The sequence below is a fragment of the Diabrotica virgifera genome, chromosome 3, assembly GCF_917563875.1.
Source record: "Diabrotica virgifera virgifera chromosome 3, PGI_DIABVI_V3a".
Lineage (NCBI taxonomy): Eukaryota > Metazoa > Arthropoda > Insecta > Coleoptera > Chrysomelidae > Diabrotica > Diabrotica virgifera.
Window position 1 is genome coordinate 82,813,938 of NC_065445.1, and position 16,770 is coordinate 82,830,707.

The window sequence follows — 16,770 nt, forward strand, 5'->3', positions numbered from 1 at the left end:
ACTCCTAGCAAAAATGTTCATGTCTGTTCATGTAAAACAATTGCTGGACTATGAATAATGTTAAATGCATTCAGTGGGTGCGTCATCGACGCATTTTTCTTTCTTTTCTCTGACATCTTCTTAAAAATTGCCAAGCTACCATAACATCTTTTTCGCTTGAAGACATTTCAAATACTGATTGATATTCGGAAGTTCCAAAATTGGCACGCTCCTGTATTCTACATAATGATAAAATGTGTTATGGGACGTTATCTCTGTTGAGTATAAACAGATGTACGCTATTATGAACTGTGCAACATTTTACGTATGAATTTTATTGTATGTGTTGCATTTGGTCTGAGAGCTTCCTTACATTGATGAAAAAGATCTGTTTTCAACAAGACAAAGATTGCGAAATTTGATTTAGCAGAACCGGACTTACAGCTATTTTTTCATAACAAGGTTCCCACTCAACCCCACCTTTTATTTGCAAAGGTAGACTTAAACTTGTGAAATCAAATATGCGCAGAATTTTATGAATAATACGATGATCGAATTTCCGGTGCCCCTTCATTAGGAAAATTTTGTAAAATTTAGATTTTTTAATTTTTGATATTCAATAACGCCCTCTAACGGTGTACCCACAATTATGAAAATAATTTCCAGGCTTTTCCCGAGGCAATAGTTAAGTTCTAAATAAGTAAGTTAATATTAACCAAAAATAAATAAACCAGTAGAAAAATTTGAAGGAACAATATTTTAGTTTCTTACAAAATTTCTCATTAGTTACCCGTTTTGTATTTAATTAAACTTTAACCAATAAGATTGTAAGAGGCTGTTTTTTAAAAATAAATTTTTATGGCAAAAGAACTCCTAGGTTGGCTGCTAATATACCCTTTGAACAAGTACATCAATTTCCATTTGCCTAAAAGCTCTTTTGCTCATTACGACCTAAAAAATCGCAAAACTAATTTCCGCTACTCGTTGTTCTTTTAGTCCAAAATGTAATATTGGATATTTTTTGCAGTCGCTGCTGCGCACGGCGGACCAATTAAAGATCAAAGGGTTATGCGAAACACCGGACGACAAGGACAATAAGGATCTTTTAGACACTCCGGATTTGGTGCCGCTCTCACTGCATTGCAAAAGTGGCAGGAAATCGCCATCAACCAAACACTCTAAGGTATGTATTTTTTTTATAATCAATAATGGGTCTAGCTGTTCACCCAGAGTAATCTAAGGTAGAACGGAAGTCGATATTTGGACTCTTCGTTTAACTTTGCGTCGATTGATATACGATTTCACTAATTTTAACTCATTTTTACTAAACTTTCAGTCCTAATTGTTTAAACGGAAATAACTACAAAACCGGAAGTAACGATTCAGGCTCGACTTTTCAATACGATTCGATTGATATGTCAGATGTTCATTTTCTGTGTCTGCGACTATGGCACTTCTGGTTAGAACTTTTTAACCGGAAATTATATAATAAACCAAAAGTATATTATGTTTGCTCTCATGAAATCGGCAGTATATATATATTTGTTCTCGTCTTGCTTGCGTCGAATAATATATCGCTTGTACTATTCCGATGACTTTATAACAGTACTTCCGGTTGCATTTCTAAAACCGAAAGTCCTTGGTCAAATTTCTCACCTTTAGTACCATCCTTGCATTACAAGCTTTCATTTGATACCTCATTTGTCATTCTACTCGGTATAATGACGGAGGAGTTATATTCGCTTACGGACGGACAGACTGACAAACAGTCATGAAACCGGAAGTATACAGGGTGTAACAAAAATGCAGGTCATAAATTAAATCACGTATTCTGGGACCAACAATAGATCGATTGAACGTAACTTACCTTACTACAAACATAAAAAAAGTTACAGCCCTTTGAAGTTACAAAACGAAAATCGATTTTTTTTCATATACCGAAAACTCTTATAGATTTTTTATTGAAATGGACATGTGGCATTCTTATGGCAGGAATATCTTAAAAAAATAACAGTGTTTGTACACCCCCTAAAAATTTTATGGGGTTTTGTTCCCTTAAACCCCCCAAACTTTTGTGTACGCTCCAACTAAATTATTATTGTGGTACCACTAGTTAAACACAATATTTTTAACTTTCCGTGACTAACATTGGGTCTGTGAGATGGACCACTTAGAGTTTTTACGATTATATCCAAATTGTTCGTTATGTATCTTCGCCGTCATCAGTAGCTGCCTGATTCAGGTGTATGTTTTTAGTGTTGGAGTTCGAGTCTGGAGTGTCAAGTGATTGCAGTTATCGGCAAATTTTGTCTCAGAGACCCATGTTGGACGTGACATCGATGAAACGTACTCGATGAAAAAAATAGTTATTATATTAACGAAAGAACGTGCTAACAAGTGCTGACAATTTAGTAACCCAATTGCCAGGAGTAAAAGGTGAAGCTAGGTACAAAAAGCAGCAGTGGAAAAATTGAGCTTGTTTTCCACAAATGAGATAATGATACAATTGTTTTTATTTTCTTTGGTATTTTGCTAATGTTTAAGAGGCTTAATAAATTAAAAATGAATATCATTCTTGTTTAATTTCACGCCTTCAAGGAGTAAACACAACCCTATGCTTGAAAGTGTGTCAATGGAAACATTTTTTTTATGTCGGTCTCTGAGACGGATGTTATTTTTAATGTTCAGAAAACCTATGACCTATGTTAGTTGCGGAAGGTTAAAAGTTTTTTGCCTCTTAGTATTTTTTCGATATGGCAGTTTTTATCGAGATGCGGCTTCTTTTCTAATATGTTCACATCAAAATTTTATGGGGCTTTTGTTCCTTTAAACCCCCCAAATGTTTGTGTACGTACCAATTAAACTTTTATTGCGGTATCATTAGTTAAACACAGTGTTTTTAAAACTTTTTTGCGTCTTAGTATTTTTTCGATAAGGCACCTTTTATCGGGATGTTGGTTCTTTTTTAATATGGTTCAAAATATACTTAAAAATGTAAATTATACATAAATTTTCCATGTGGTGGATTTTACAAAATTCATAATATCTGGATAAAAACTGGCTTTTCGAAAAAGTACTAAGAGACAAAAAAGTTTTAAAAATACTTTTTATGAATGCACAAATTTCACTTTATTTTTTTAAGATGTTCCGGCCATAGGAATACCACTGTCCATTTTCAGTAAAAAGTCTCTAAAAAAATAGTTTTCGATATATTGGAAAAAATCGATTTTCATTTTGTAACTTCAAAGGGCTGTAACTTTTTTCATGTGCACATTTGTACTAAGGTAAGTTAGGTTCAATCGAAATATTTTTGGTCCCAGAATATGGGATTTAATTTATGACGTGTATTTTTGTTACACCCTGTATATTTGTTCTTGTCTTGTTAAGTCGCGTCGAATAATATATCGTTTGTACTATTCCGGTAACTTTATAACAATACGTCCGGTTGTGTTTCTAAAACCAGAGGTTCTAAGTCAAATTTTTCATGTCTAGTACCATCCTTGGATTATAAGCTTTTATTCGATACTTCATTTGTCATTTTACCTGGTATAATGACGGAGGAGTTGCGTTCACGGACGGACAGACGGACGTGGATAATTCAACTTTTTCATATTTTTTCAAAATTGGGTGAAAAGAGCAAAATAAAACTCATGAACGAAAAGGAAAAGAATTTTTTTTGAAAAGTATTTTTGAAGTGTGTAAAAATATTTAATTCCCAGCTGAGCGCTTTCGGCTTATAAAACCATCTTCAGAGCTATGGTCAAAAACTATAAAGTACCACTACTAAAGAGAGAAGAATATATTTATTTAAAATTTTAATATTTATATTTATTTAAGAAAATTTATTTAAAAATTGAAAAAATGTCTAGCAAACGGCACAGAAGGACTTCACAAAAAACACATTAAAAAGTTTGATCATAGTACAGATGACAAGCACCCAACCATCTAGAAATCTAGATGGTACTACAGCACGACCAAATTCACTTTGTATTTGAGATTTGGATGCGCAGTGTTTTTCCACATTTTCTGAATTTGATTATGGTACCGTGCAGGTATTTTACTTGGCGAGACGTTGCCAAATACAATTCAACAAACCGAGGAAGACGAAAAATCTCAGATACAAAGTAATAAAACAATTAAAATAATTGAAATAAAATATGTAATAAACAATATTTTAAATTTAAAACTTTTCGTCAAAAGAAACTGCTTTCTGGTTGCATCCTGAATCTCCGGCTTTAACAATTTATAAGCACGGGACGACGAATAAAGGAGAAAGCAGAAAGGGCAACGGTCACGTATCTACTCTTTTTTCGTCTAGGAAAAGAGCCGAAAGACAGTTTCGAGGACTCAAAAATCTGAGTAAAGATGATAGTTTGAAGCCAAGATGCAGACCACATTGTAATAACGCTGCATTTTTAAATCCTTTTAACATCGACTAATTGTCGACATTGTTGTAGCCGAAATGGCATAATTATTGTAAAATGAAGGTCTTTTGACCTACCTATGTAGCTAGTTCCAACTACTTTGGATCTAAAGTTTCTACCACCTGATGATGGACTGATTGGTCCGAAAACGTTTGCGTGATTTTGTACTATAGATGTACCCTTATCCAATTTGGATCATTTTAGATAAAATTTTAATAAAAATTTATATACCATTTACCTACAAGCGAAGTTTTACTTCCTTGTAAGTTTTTTATTATGGTATACAGCCAATGATAATTCCTTTTTATTTTAATGATAATTTTTGTTTTTATTTGATTCCAGTGTTGGACCACCATTCCCAGATAGCTCAAAATCCAGATAGCTTTAAAATATTGTTTATTATTTTATTTCAATTATTTTAATTGTTTTATTACAGTAAACTTTGTATCTGAGATTTTTCATTTTCCTCGTTTTACGAAAGATGTCGCTGATTTGTGTCTCAAAGGTGGAATTTTTGCATAATTTCCCTTAAATAAGGCAGGCTTGTTGATGTTTGATTCAGAGTTGTGACTGCATAGCTCCACCGATGACGCCTGAGAGGCAGAAATAACTATCTTGAGAGGGTGGTCCAACTCTGAGCCAAATAAAAAGAAAAACTGCCTTCCCTCCCCCCCACAATTCAACAAATTTGGAAAAACCGAACGTCAACACCGTTGCGCATCCAAATCTCAAATATAAAGTGAATTTGGTCGTACGGTACCATACGTCGAAGATTGATTTTATTTATTTATCGTATGGCATAGATACAATAAGAACACATAATTTAAAAAAAGTATATAAAACATTACATGAAGTATCACAAACGAACATCTAATGTATTAATATAATGTAAAACATTTTCGGTCGCATTCAGGAACTCATCGAAAACTCCAGGGTACCGCCTTCGGGGGCATTCCTCAATAATGTGGCGGACGGTCTGCCGTTGCGCACCACAGTCACACTCAGGAGTAAGGGCCTTTCCCCATCTATGCAAGCTGTCAGCACATCTACCGGTACCTGTTCTTATTCTGTTCAGCGCCGTCCATGTATTGCGGGGCAGTTCAAAGCCTGGCCGTTTCTGATCGATACAGGCCATTTGGTGTGATTCCTGTGGTGAGTCGCTCTCCCATTGTCTTCTCCAAGCGTTGGTGAGGTCGAAATGTTCCTGATGTAGGGAGGTGGACCTTAACAATGGGGGATATCTGGAGCGCAGTCTGTTCATTTCGATATCAAGCTTATCATGGTGGATGGGTAGTTGATGGTTAGCCTCGATTTTTCGATATTCTCTGAGAAGAGAATGACTTCTTCTTAGTTTCGGCGGTGGAATGTGACTCAGAATGGGAAGCCAATAGTTCGGTGTTGGTCGAATTGTACCTGAGATCATTCGCATTGTCTGGTTTAATTGGGTGTCAATGATCTTCGTGTGTTTGCTATTGAGCCATACCGGCGAAGCATATTCAGCTGCCGAGTAGAGTCCGAGAGCGGATGATCTGAGTACGGAGGCTGAGGACCCCCATGTGGTGCCACATAGCTTTTGGATTATATTATTTCGCGTCTTCAGTTTTTCTGCCGTTCTATGTAGGTGTTCCTTAAAACTTAAGGTTCTGTCAAGAGTCACTCCAAGATATTTTGGTGTTGAGTTATGAGTGAGTCGTCTGTTTTCAAAGTGAACGGAGAGTTTTTTGTTGGCTTGGGCATTATTCAGATGGAAACAGCACACTTCAGTTTTCGTTGCATTGGGCCGTAGCCTCCATTTGCGAAAATATTCACCCATAACAGCAAGGTCATCCGTTAGTATTGTTTCTGCAACATTCATGTTATTATGTCTTGCTGCAATGGCCCAATCGTCAGCATAGCCAAATTTCTGCGAAGTTGTCCTAGGTAGGTCCGCGATGTATAAATTAAAGAGTAAGGGTGCCAAAACAGATCCCTGTGGCAGTCCATTGCTGAGCTTCATTTGGACACTTCTTAAGTTGCCCATTGTGACGTGAAAAGGTCTGTCGGTGAGCATGCTACCAATGAGTTTGGTTACCTTTTGGCATGGGATGGCACGGATCAGTTTGCAGATTAATCCTTGTCTCCAGACGGTGTCGTATGCAGCTGATAGGTCAATGAAAGCAACGGATGTTTTTTGCTTTCTTTGAAAACCTGCTTCAATATGTGTTGTTAAGGATAGGATCTGATCTGTGCAGCTGCGGTTAGGTCTGAACCCTGCTTGCTCAATAGGTATCACCCCCAATATGGTGTTACTAATTCTGTTGTGGATTAAGCGTTCCAACAGTTTATAGACACAGCTCAGCAGTGCAATCGGTCGGTAGTTTTGGGGTTGATCATTTGCTTTTCCTGGTTTCAATATGGCTATAATGGCGGCCTTTTTAAGGGAATGGGGGATTTCTCCTGATTTTAATATATCTGTGTAGAAATCAGCCAGCCATTTCCTAGCATATTTACCACAATGGAGTAAAAATTCTGGATGTATTTTATACGTCGAAGAAATAGTTGGTGACTATATACCAGTGTGGTTTCAGGCATGGAAGATCAACTATTGGTCAAATAGTTACTATTAGACAAATGCTTTAAAACTATTGGGAGTAAAAACAAGACGTACATCATATTTTTATGAATTTCAAACAGGCTTAGGATTCGAAAAAAATGAATACATTTAAAACACATTGAACATTTTGACAGGCGACATTTTGCGCCTAGGCCCTTAATCGTGTAAGACTATGGAATACAATGGTTGAACTGGACCTACCCAAGAAACTAGCTGGGGTAACGCAAATGTGTATGAGTAACTCCTTTTCACAAGTTAAAATAGGGGGAAAGCATCGAATATTTTCTGCGTAAATTCTGGACTGAAACAGGGAGATCCGTTGTCCTTATTGTTGTTTAACCTGGCCTCAGAATATGTCATGCGAAATATTTATCCAAAAATTAAACCAGACATAGCCGTTCGGGGAGCAAAGACCGTACTCGTCTTTGCCGATGACGTAGAGACAGTAGCACAATCAACATAGAAGTCCAAGATATATTCTTTAGTTTTGAAGAAACTGCATTAAATCCCACTATCCTTTAGTCGCCGTGTATAGAACCAAGTTAAAGAAAACACGCGGAAAAACTGTAAAGAAACATGATATGAGAAAACTGAAATGTATGTAGCGAAGTAAAAAAAAAGTCAGCAAAACATTAAATAGAAAATTCAAAGAAATCGATAATACAACGGAAAGCACAGAAGAGAAGATAGAATCCCTTAATAAAACGATAGACGACATTAAAGACAATTTTATGAAGAACGAAGAAGGTAAGAATAAGACATGGATGACGACGTAGATTCTGATGTATAAAACATTACAACGAGAGGTACAGAGAAAGATCAGAGAAGCCAAACAGAAAGAACTGGAGAAAAAATGCCATGAAATCAAAATTCTACAAAGTAAATACGACGGCTTCAACGTGCATAAGAAGGTACGGGAAATTACAGGCAAATGTAAAAACAGAAGAGTAAGTAAACTTGTTAATGACAATTAGACGAAGCACTAAAAAGCCCAAAATCTAGGAATTTTGTGCAGTAAGATGAATCGCCATGCAACTTTTTGCATTCAATTCGAGAGTATCAGGCAATTTTGTGAACTAAATTGATCTCCGGCAAAAAATGTTGTGCATGAGAAAATGCATTTTCGAAGTGCATTTCGAAGAGATGGACAATGAAAAATTTAGAACTCGAGAAATATTGACGGAAATGAGTTCAATTTTTATATCTAGGGGTTTTGGAGGTCAGTGAACACAAATTTCATGACGGCGATGGTCTCCGAGGTACTTTGTGCCCAGGGTGGAGCTCGTTGCCTGGGACGATCAAATAATTCGCAAAATGAAGATTGGATCGAAAAACTGAAAAATACGCGTTCAATATTTTTCAAAAATCTATCGAATGACACTAAACACGATTTCCAACTCCATCCCCTGGAGGTGGGGTGGGGGTAACTTTAAAATCTTAAACGGAAACGCCCATTTGTTATTACAAATTTGGATTGCTTACGTAAAAATAAGCAACTTTTATTCGAGAAAATTTTTCGAATTGTGGATAGATGGCGCTATAATCGGAAAAAGCAATTTATCGTGATATCACAGGTAAATTATAGAAACGGTCTAATATCTTGAGAAATACTTCCAAATAAAAGACCAAAAAACACGTATTTAATATTTTTCAAGAACCTATCGAATTACATCAAACACGACTCTCCACTCCACCCCCTGGAGATGGGGTGGGGGTTAACTTTAAAATCTTAAATGGGAATCCCCATGTTTTATTGCAGATTTGGATTCCTCATGAAAAAATAAGTAATATTTATTAGAAACATTTTTTAGAATTGTTAATAGATGGCGCTAATAAATAGTGTTTTTCCGATTATAGCGTCATCTATCCATAATTCGAAAAAATGTCTCGAATAAAAGTTACTTATTTTTAGATAAGGAATCCAAATCTGCAATAAAAAATGGGGGCTCCTATTTAAGATTTTAAAGTTACACCCCACCCTGCCTCCAGGGGGTGGAGTGGAGTGGAGGGTCGTGTTTTATGTTATTCGATAGGTTCTTAAAAATATAAAAGACCTTTTTTTGGTTTTTTATTTGGAAGCGTATAGACCGTTTCTATAATTTACCTATGGTATAACGAAAAAATTGTTTTTTCCGATTATAGTGCCATCTATCCACAATTCTAAAAAATGTATCGAATAAGAGTTGCTTACTTTTACGGAAGCAATCCAAATCTGCAATAACAAATGGGGTTTCTATTTAAGATTTTAAAGTTACCTCCACCCCGCCTCCAGGGGGTGGAGTGGGATGGTCGTGTTTAGTGTCATTCGATAGATTTTTGAAAAATATTGAACATGTATTTTTCAAATTTTCGATCCAATCTTCATTTCTCGAATTATTCGATCGTCCCGCGAATTATTCGGTCTCCCAGGCAACGAGTTTCACCCTGGGCACCAGGTACCTCGGAGACCATCGCCGTTATGAAATTCGTGTTCAGTGACCTCCTAAACACCCAAGTATAAAAATTGAACTAATTTTCGTCAATATTTCCTGAGTCCTAAATTTTTATTTTCCATCTCTTTGAGATGCACTTTAAAGATGCTTTTTCTCATGCACAAAAATTTGTGCCGGAGATCAATTTAGTTCACAAAATTGCCTGACACTCTCACGAATCGAATGCAAAAAGTTGCATGACAATTCATCTTACTGCACAAAATTCCTAGGTTTAATGCTTCGTTGCCTCGTCTAAATGGAGAGATAATCGTGAACAAAGAGATTATTAATAATAATAATACCTGGAAAAATTTCATACGAAATTTATTTCTTGATGAGAGAGAGAACCAGTTCCCAATACCTACGGAAACAGGACCACCTATACTAGTGACAGAAATAATATTACTAAAAGAAGGGGAGCTCCAGGACCAGACGGAGTACAGTCTGAGTTTCATAAACTTCTTGATGATGAATATTTAATTTTATCTTCAATAATATCTATGACACAGGCAATATTCCAAAAGATTGGCTAGTTTCAGAATTTATTACGTTACCAAAGAAACAGGGAACGAAAAAGTGCGGAGAATATAAGTCTAATGGTCCATACATACGGGCTAAAAAGTCTAATGGTCCATACATTAAAACTTTTTCTTAAAATTATAGATCGCAGAATATACAGGCTATGCGAAGAGATAATACAAGGCACACAGTTTGGATTCATGAAAGGCGTTGGTACGAGAGATGCACTGTTTAGTCCACAGGTATTATTCCAAAGATGCATAGATATGAATTGCGCTATTTACATCTGCTTCGTGGATTACCAAAAAGCATTTGATACAGTTCAACACCGAAAAATGATGGATGTTATAAAGAAAAGCCCAAATGGATGATAAAGACCGGCGTATAATACAAAATTTATACTGAAACCAATTAGCCACAATAAGAACAAATCTTATAAAGCGATTCAGATTCTGCGAGGCGTTAGACTAGACAAGGATGTATACTTTCACCTATATTATTTAACCTATATTCAGAGAAAATATTTAGTGAAGCCTTAGAAAGCTGCGAACATGGAATACTCCTAAATGGAGAATGCCTAAACAACATCCACTATGCAGCCGACACTGTTATTTTTACAGACAGTTTGAATAGTTTACAGCAACTCATAAATAAAGTAAATGAAGTAAGTGAAAGATTTGGACTACAAGTAAACATATCAAAAACTAAATGAGTGGTCATCAGCAAAAATAAAATTAGAGACGTCCAACTGCTTATCAAGAATAGGTACACCAGTGGACCGAGTAAAGCAGTATACCTATCTTGAAACAATAGTAAACGGACAATGTGATCACCCACAAGAAGTAAAATGTAGAATAGAGAAGGCTAAGAGTGCATTCGACAACATGGCCAAACTCTTTAAAAGCCACCACCTTAATCTGGAGATAAAAGTAAGGCTTCTACGATGTTATATCTTCTCAATATTGTACTAAGAAGTTGAATCCTGGATACTCACTGAAGCGATGGAGAAAAGACTTGAAGCCTTCGAGATGTGGCTATACAGGCGAATCCTAATTATATCATGGACGGACAAGATAACCAACGAAACCGTACTACGAAATGGTTCTCCACAACAACTAATCTGTTTAAAGCATCAGCTAATAAAAAAATGTGTTAAATTTTATACATTTTATTGTACATATTTTAAGATCGATTTCCAAATTGGAAATCGGAACGTCAATATTATCCGTTAGTGTCCAAAATGTCTCCATTATTGAAGATTTTAAATATTCAACGTCATATTATAAGCCAGTCAATGGGAGCAAAAATAGAATATTACCTCCGAATTCTATCCTACTGCATGGATTTTAATGAAATTTTGGGAATAGCCTCTACTTACTTAGACTCTTCTACTTCAAAGTCTACCCTATGCCGATGTGTGCTTTTATCTTGGGGGTAGTTCCCACCCCTTCTCGGGGGTAGAAATTTTGTTGGTTAAAATATCCACGGAAGTGGCTAGAGAACTTAATTGTAAGCAAAAAAGGGTTCTATAATTTTTTTTTTAAACTCAATATTTTTTGAGTTATTCGTGATTGAAAATTGGCCATTTCATCTTCTTCTTCTTAAGGTGCCTATCCGTTCCGGATGTTGGCGACCAGCATGGCTATCCTAACTTTGCTTGCTGCTATTCTGAATAGTCCGGTTGTCGATGTATTAAACCACTTTCTCAGGTTTTGAAGCCAAGATATTCTTCTTCTCCCTGGTCCTCTCTTTCCAAATACCTTGCCTTGAAGAATGAGTTGCAACAAGCCATATCTCTGTTCATTCCTCATAACATGGCCAAGATATTCTAGTTTGCGCTCTTTGATTATGTTAATAATCTCGCATTCCTTGCCTATTCTACGTAGAACCTCAATATTAGTCACACGATCCACCCACGAAATTCTCAAAATGCGCCTGTAACACCACATCTCAAATGCCTCGAGTTTTCTCAAAGAAGCCTCGGAAAGTGTCCAGGCCTCTACTCCGTATAATAACGTAGAAAATACATAGCATCTGATGATAGAGATTTTGGTCATTTCATAATCAACTATTTTTAACGGGAATAAGCCACAATTTTACCAAAAAATGATTTTATTAACGTTTCGAAGCCCAAATCGGGTTTCGTTGTCAAAACACAAAATACTACTAAAATAAACAAAAATGTTGTTGCTAAGTAAAAAAATTCTTCTAATAATTTATTTAATCTGACTCATTTATATTGGCAATTCAGACGTATATTATACATTTTAAAGTAGAAGACTTTAAAATGATATCGCCAATATTTATGAGTTGCGTTCCTGGGACGACTTTACTAAAAGATAGTTCATTCGATTACATGAAATCAATCCCAACTCAAGAATATCCGTCACAAAAAATCATAGCATGTGATCTGTCTTTAAAAAGACAACCAAATGCAACGATGACAGTAAAATTCTCGCGTTAGAGATTCCATAGTAAATCACGAGGGAAAACCAGGAAAAAAACCTCGTGATACTATCCCGACATCGTAAGTATTTGGTCTTACATTTAATTTACTTTCAAAAAACTAATACCAAATTCTGACTTTAATATGTTTAAATTATAAATAATATTAATAATACATAGATATACAATAAGTAATACTAAAATATAAAATTTGTACTAACTCGATATGTTATTGACTTACTAATCGTGGTATTTTCTTTCTATTGACTTCCTCTTTCAGTATGGGTAACCACATCCTACTGCATTCTACCGAGGAATTTGCGACACAATTGGTTTCATTTAGCATAATTAGAGCCGCTTCTTTGATTTTTCTCTTTTTACTATCTTATTCTTTCAGGACTATACTTGAACCTCTCCACTGAACTCTATGTTCATTATCAAATGCGTGTTGACATATTGGCCATTTCATTGAAACATAACACCTTTTCGAACGGTTTTTTGCAAATATCTTAAAAACTATGCATCTAACTAAATAAACTATATAAAACATTTTTGTAGTTTATAAAAAAACAAAGAGACTAGTTCCTTCATAAATCTTCTAGTTATAATATAAAACGAAATATGGTAGGTAAAAATAGTTTGTTTTTTTGGTGCATGCTCAAATCGTTGTATTCAACTTGAAATAACAGACAAACGGTCGATTTTAGGTGTATAATGTTACCAACACTTTTTGTAGTGCTTAAAAAGATCTTTAAAATGAGCAATATTAAAGGTATATTGCATTTGAACTAAGCGAGATATGCTGCAAAAAATTGATGATTAATGTATTTTAAGAAAAAATGAGAAGTATATTTAACCTCTCATCCACCAGAATTTTAATGCATCATTTTACTTCTACAATACCTTTTATTATAAGTAGTATTATGGACGGGTTCAAAAAGTTGGACGGGTTTAAAATGAATGGTTTTTGAAAAAAATTTAAGATCTATTTTTAGAGTGCATTTTTAGCTTTCCTTAAAAATCTTCTTTTTCTACATGTAACTTGAAAATGATAAGAGATACAATAATGAAACACAAAACAAAATTTTTATTCAACAAAATCCTACATTTTGTGTGGTACCTTTTTTTCTATCTCTTATCATTTTCGAGTTACATGGAGAAAAAGGAAGATTCGTAAAAAAATTTAAAATGCGCTCTACAATTTGATCTTATTTTTTTCAAAAAACTATTATTTTAAACCCGTCCAACTTTTTGAACATAGAAATAAAACTATAATAAAAAGTATTGTAGAAGGAAAACGATGCATTTAAATTCTGATGGATAAGGGGTTAAATGTACTTCACATTTTTTTTAATTCCATTAGTCATCAATTTTTTTGCAGCATATCTCGCTTACTTTGAATGTAATCGACATTTAATTTTGCTCATTCTAAAGGTCTTTTCAATCACTACAAGAGGTATTGGTGGCATTATACAACTAAAATCGACCGTTTCTCTTTTATTTCAAGTTGAATACACCGATTTCAGCATGCACCAAAAAAACAAACTCTTCTCACCCACCATATCTCTTTTTGTATTATAACTAGAAGATACATGAAGGAACGAATCTCTTTGTTTTTTTTATAAGCTACAAAAATGTTTTGTATAGTTTTTTTCGTTAGATGCATAGATTTTATTGTATTCGCAAAAAACCGCGCGAAAAGGCGTCATTTTTCAATGAAAACGGCCAATTTTCAACCACAAATAACTCAAAAATTATTGAGTTTAAAAAAAACATGATTTAACAGTTTTTGCTTAGAATTAGGTTCTCTAGTCACTTCCGTGGTTATTTTAACCAAAAAATTCTACACCCCCGAGAAGGGGTGGGAACCACCCCCAAGATAAAAGCGCACATCGACATAGGGTAGACTTTGTTTCTTGAGCTATTATCTACTTATTGTGAAAATATCAAGTAAATCGATGTAGTAGGATGGAATTCGGAGCCAAATAACCTCATTGACTGCTCTATTATACAATATTGTGGTTATAAAATGTAGAACATGTCAGGTCAGACACGATCATTCTCATTGTTGTTAAGTTATTTATGTTTAATATGATTATTTTTTTCATCTGTCAAATTCTGACGTTTTTGCTTTTTCAGCCAATCACCACGCGTCGTTCTAGCCAATCATTGAGTGTAATACTGATAAAACAGACTCTTCCTTGATAAAACAGTCTCTTCCCTGATAAAACTTAAGGTACCCTAAATTTCACATAATACGTTACGAACGACATTGGAAAATCTCATATTAGTTATAAAAATTGTGTTTTTAATAATTGGTCATTTTCGATTTAAACAGTTTTTTATGTATTAACAATATAATAAATAAATTGGTTCATTTTTAAATCATAAAATAATTTATCTATAACCTACGTAAGACATTGATCCTAGTTGTCTTAAAAATATTTTACAGATGCCCGTATTTACTAATAATACATATTGGTTCGCAAAATAATCTTTTCAAATACCACTCGTCCTCTAAATTTTGCTTGATAAATTTTTTCCTTTTCATACTTAAACTTCTTTATTTAGGGTAAAATCACTCAAACAAACCGAAATGGATATCATTCGGTTTGTTTTCGTAATTTTACCAAATAAAGAAGTTTTCGTGAAAACAAAAAAAATTATCGATAAAATTTAGAGGACTCGTGGTATTACCTTTGATTAAACTAATTTAGATTGTTTTTATATTCCTATTCATCCGCTCATAATTCCACTAATGTTCATCTTATAGTTTCAGTCTCAAGAACTCAGTCCACCAAAGGCAAAATACCCAAAAACCACCTTTCAGGCCGTCCTCGATTCGAATGAAATTAGCGGCGAGGAGGAAGACGGCGAAGAAGGAGCAGATAAGGAGGAGGGGAACAGTGGCGAAGATAGAGAAAAGGAGAACGAGAAGGCTGGTGGCAGCGAACAACCATCCAGCGACGAGAACGAAAAAGATGACATGCCAGTAGCTTTGGAACCTCAACCCGAGCCGAAAAGAAAGAGGCCGATCTCGCAACAATCCGACCAAAACAAACCTCTAAACATGAGCAGCCATGGCCTACTATCGGGACAGGTGAGAAAATAACGTTATCTATCAGCTAAGTACCAAAATTTTGTGTTACATGTTCTGAAATCAAAGAACATAGACTACAATCAGTGGTGTAGCAAGGGTGGTGTGGTATTATAATATCACCCTGTACAAAATATGTTTAAAACTCATTCAAAGTCATTAATCCATGTAGTATCTGTTCTTGTATCAATAACCGCAAGTAACATTGAATTGTCATGTTTTGTTATTATTTAAATGTGTATATAAAGATTAACTCGGTGGAGAAAGATTATTGTACTCAGTATTTAATTAATGTAAGGTAGGTCGCTACTGATATATGTAAACAGATTGTTATGGTTAGTCATTGATGGAGTTGAGTGTAAATAATATAATGTATTTGAACTAAGAAGAGAGTTTTAATTAATTACGACCTAGAAGACAGTAACAACACACCATTTAATACATGGCTGATCCTGCAGATTAGAGGAGGTCTTCTGATAATGGACACTGCAAGTTGGAAACGGAGACGGCGAAGATGGACCAGGACGAAGATGCAGAGAACCCAGTGAAAAAAGACACAAGTGATAAAATGTAAGTAAGAATGTCTATCTTTATTAAAAATGCTTCCCTCGTTTTTATATTTTTATTGAGAATTGAATATTAATCTTTGCTGATTTTTGAATAATTTATGAAGTATCGATTTTTTTTTAAGAATATCTATAAATGTTGAAATATGAAGTGATTTTTGAATTGAATATTTTTATCAAAGTTTATTATATATGCTATTCTTGAATTTTTATTGAATTTTGAATTTTTATTGAATTTATTTGAAAAATCTCTATCCGATTTCGATTTTTAGTCCGGTTATTTTTGAATATTTTATGGAATCTCGAATTTTTTTTCAAAAATTTCTATCGAAGTTTGAGATATAAACTTATTTTGAATATTTTTATCTAACTTTTGCATATGCTATTTTTTTTATTGAATTTTTGTCGAATATGTATACTATTATTGAATTTTTATTAGCCAGTTGTTTTTATTATTGATATTTATTGATTCTATAGATACATTTTAATCGATTTTGTGTTAAATTTTGTATGATATGAACCTGAATTAATATTTTTTGAGTGATAAATGATATTTTTTTAATGAATAATGATTAGTGATGACATACGTTGATAAACATTGCTATAAGCAAGAGATTTATTTTTAACGAACCGACCTGATGCGTCGAGATAAGGAATTTGGAGAAGAACTATATAG

General features: G+C 34.4%; 1 protein-coding gene across 3 annotated transcripts in view; it reads left to right on the forward strand.

Moving 5' to 3' along the window:
- The window catches only part of LOC114336046 (protein bric-a-brac 2), a 259,104-nt gene that overhangs the window by 213,380 nt on the left and 28,954 nt on the right, over positions 1-16,770 (forward strand). For all 3 annotated transcript variants that reach the window (XM_050646564.1, XM_050646565.1, XM_050646566.1), the window contains 2 exons: positions 1,007-1,162; positions 15,205-15,531. In XM_050646564.1, the coding sequence (XP_050502521.1) occupies positions 1,007-1,162; positions 15,205-15,531 (483 nt within the window). The remainder of the gene's footprint in view (positions 1-1,006; positions 1,163-15,204; positions 15,532-16,770) is intronic.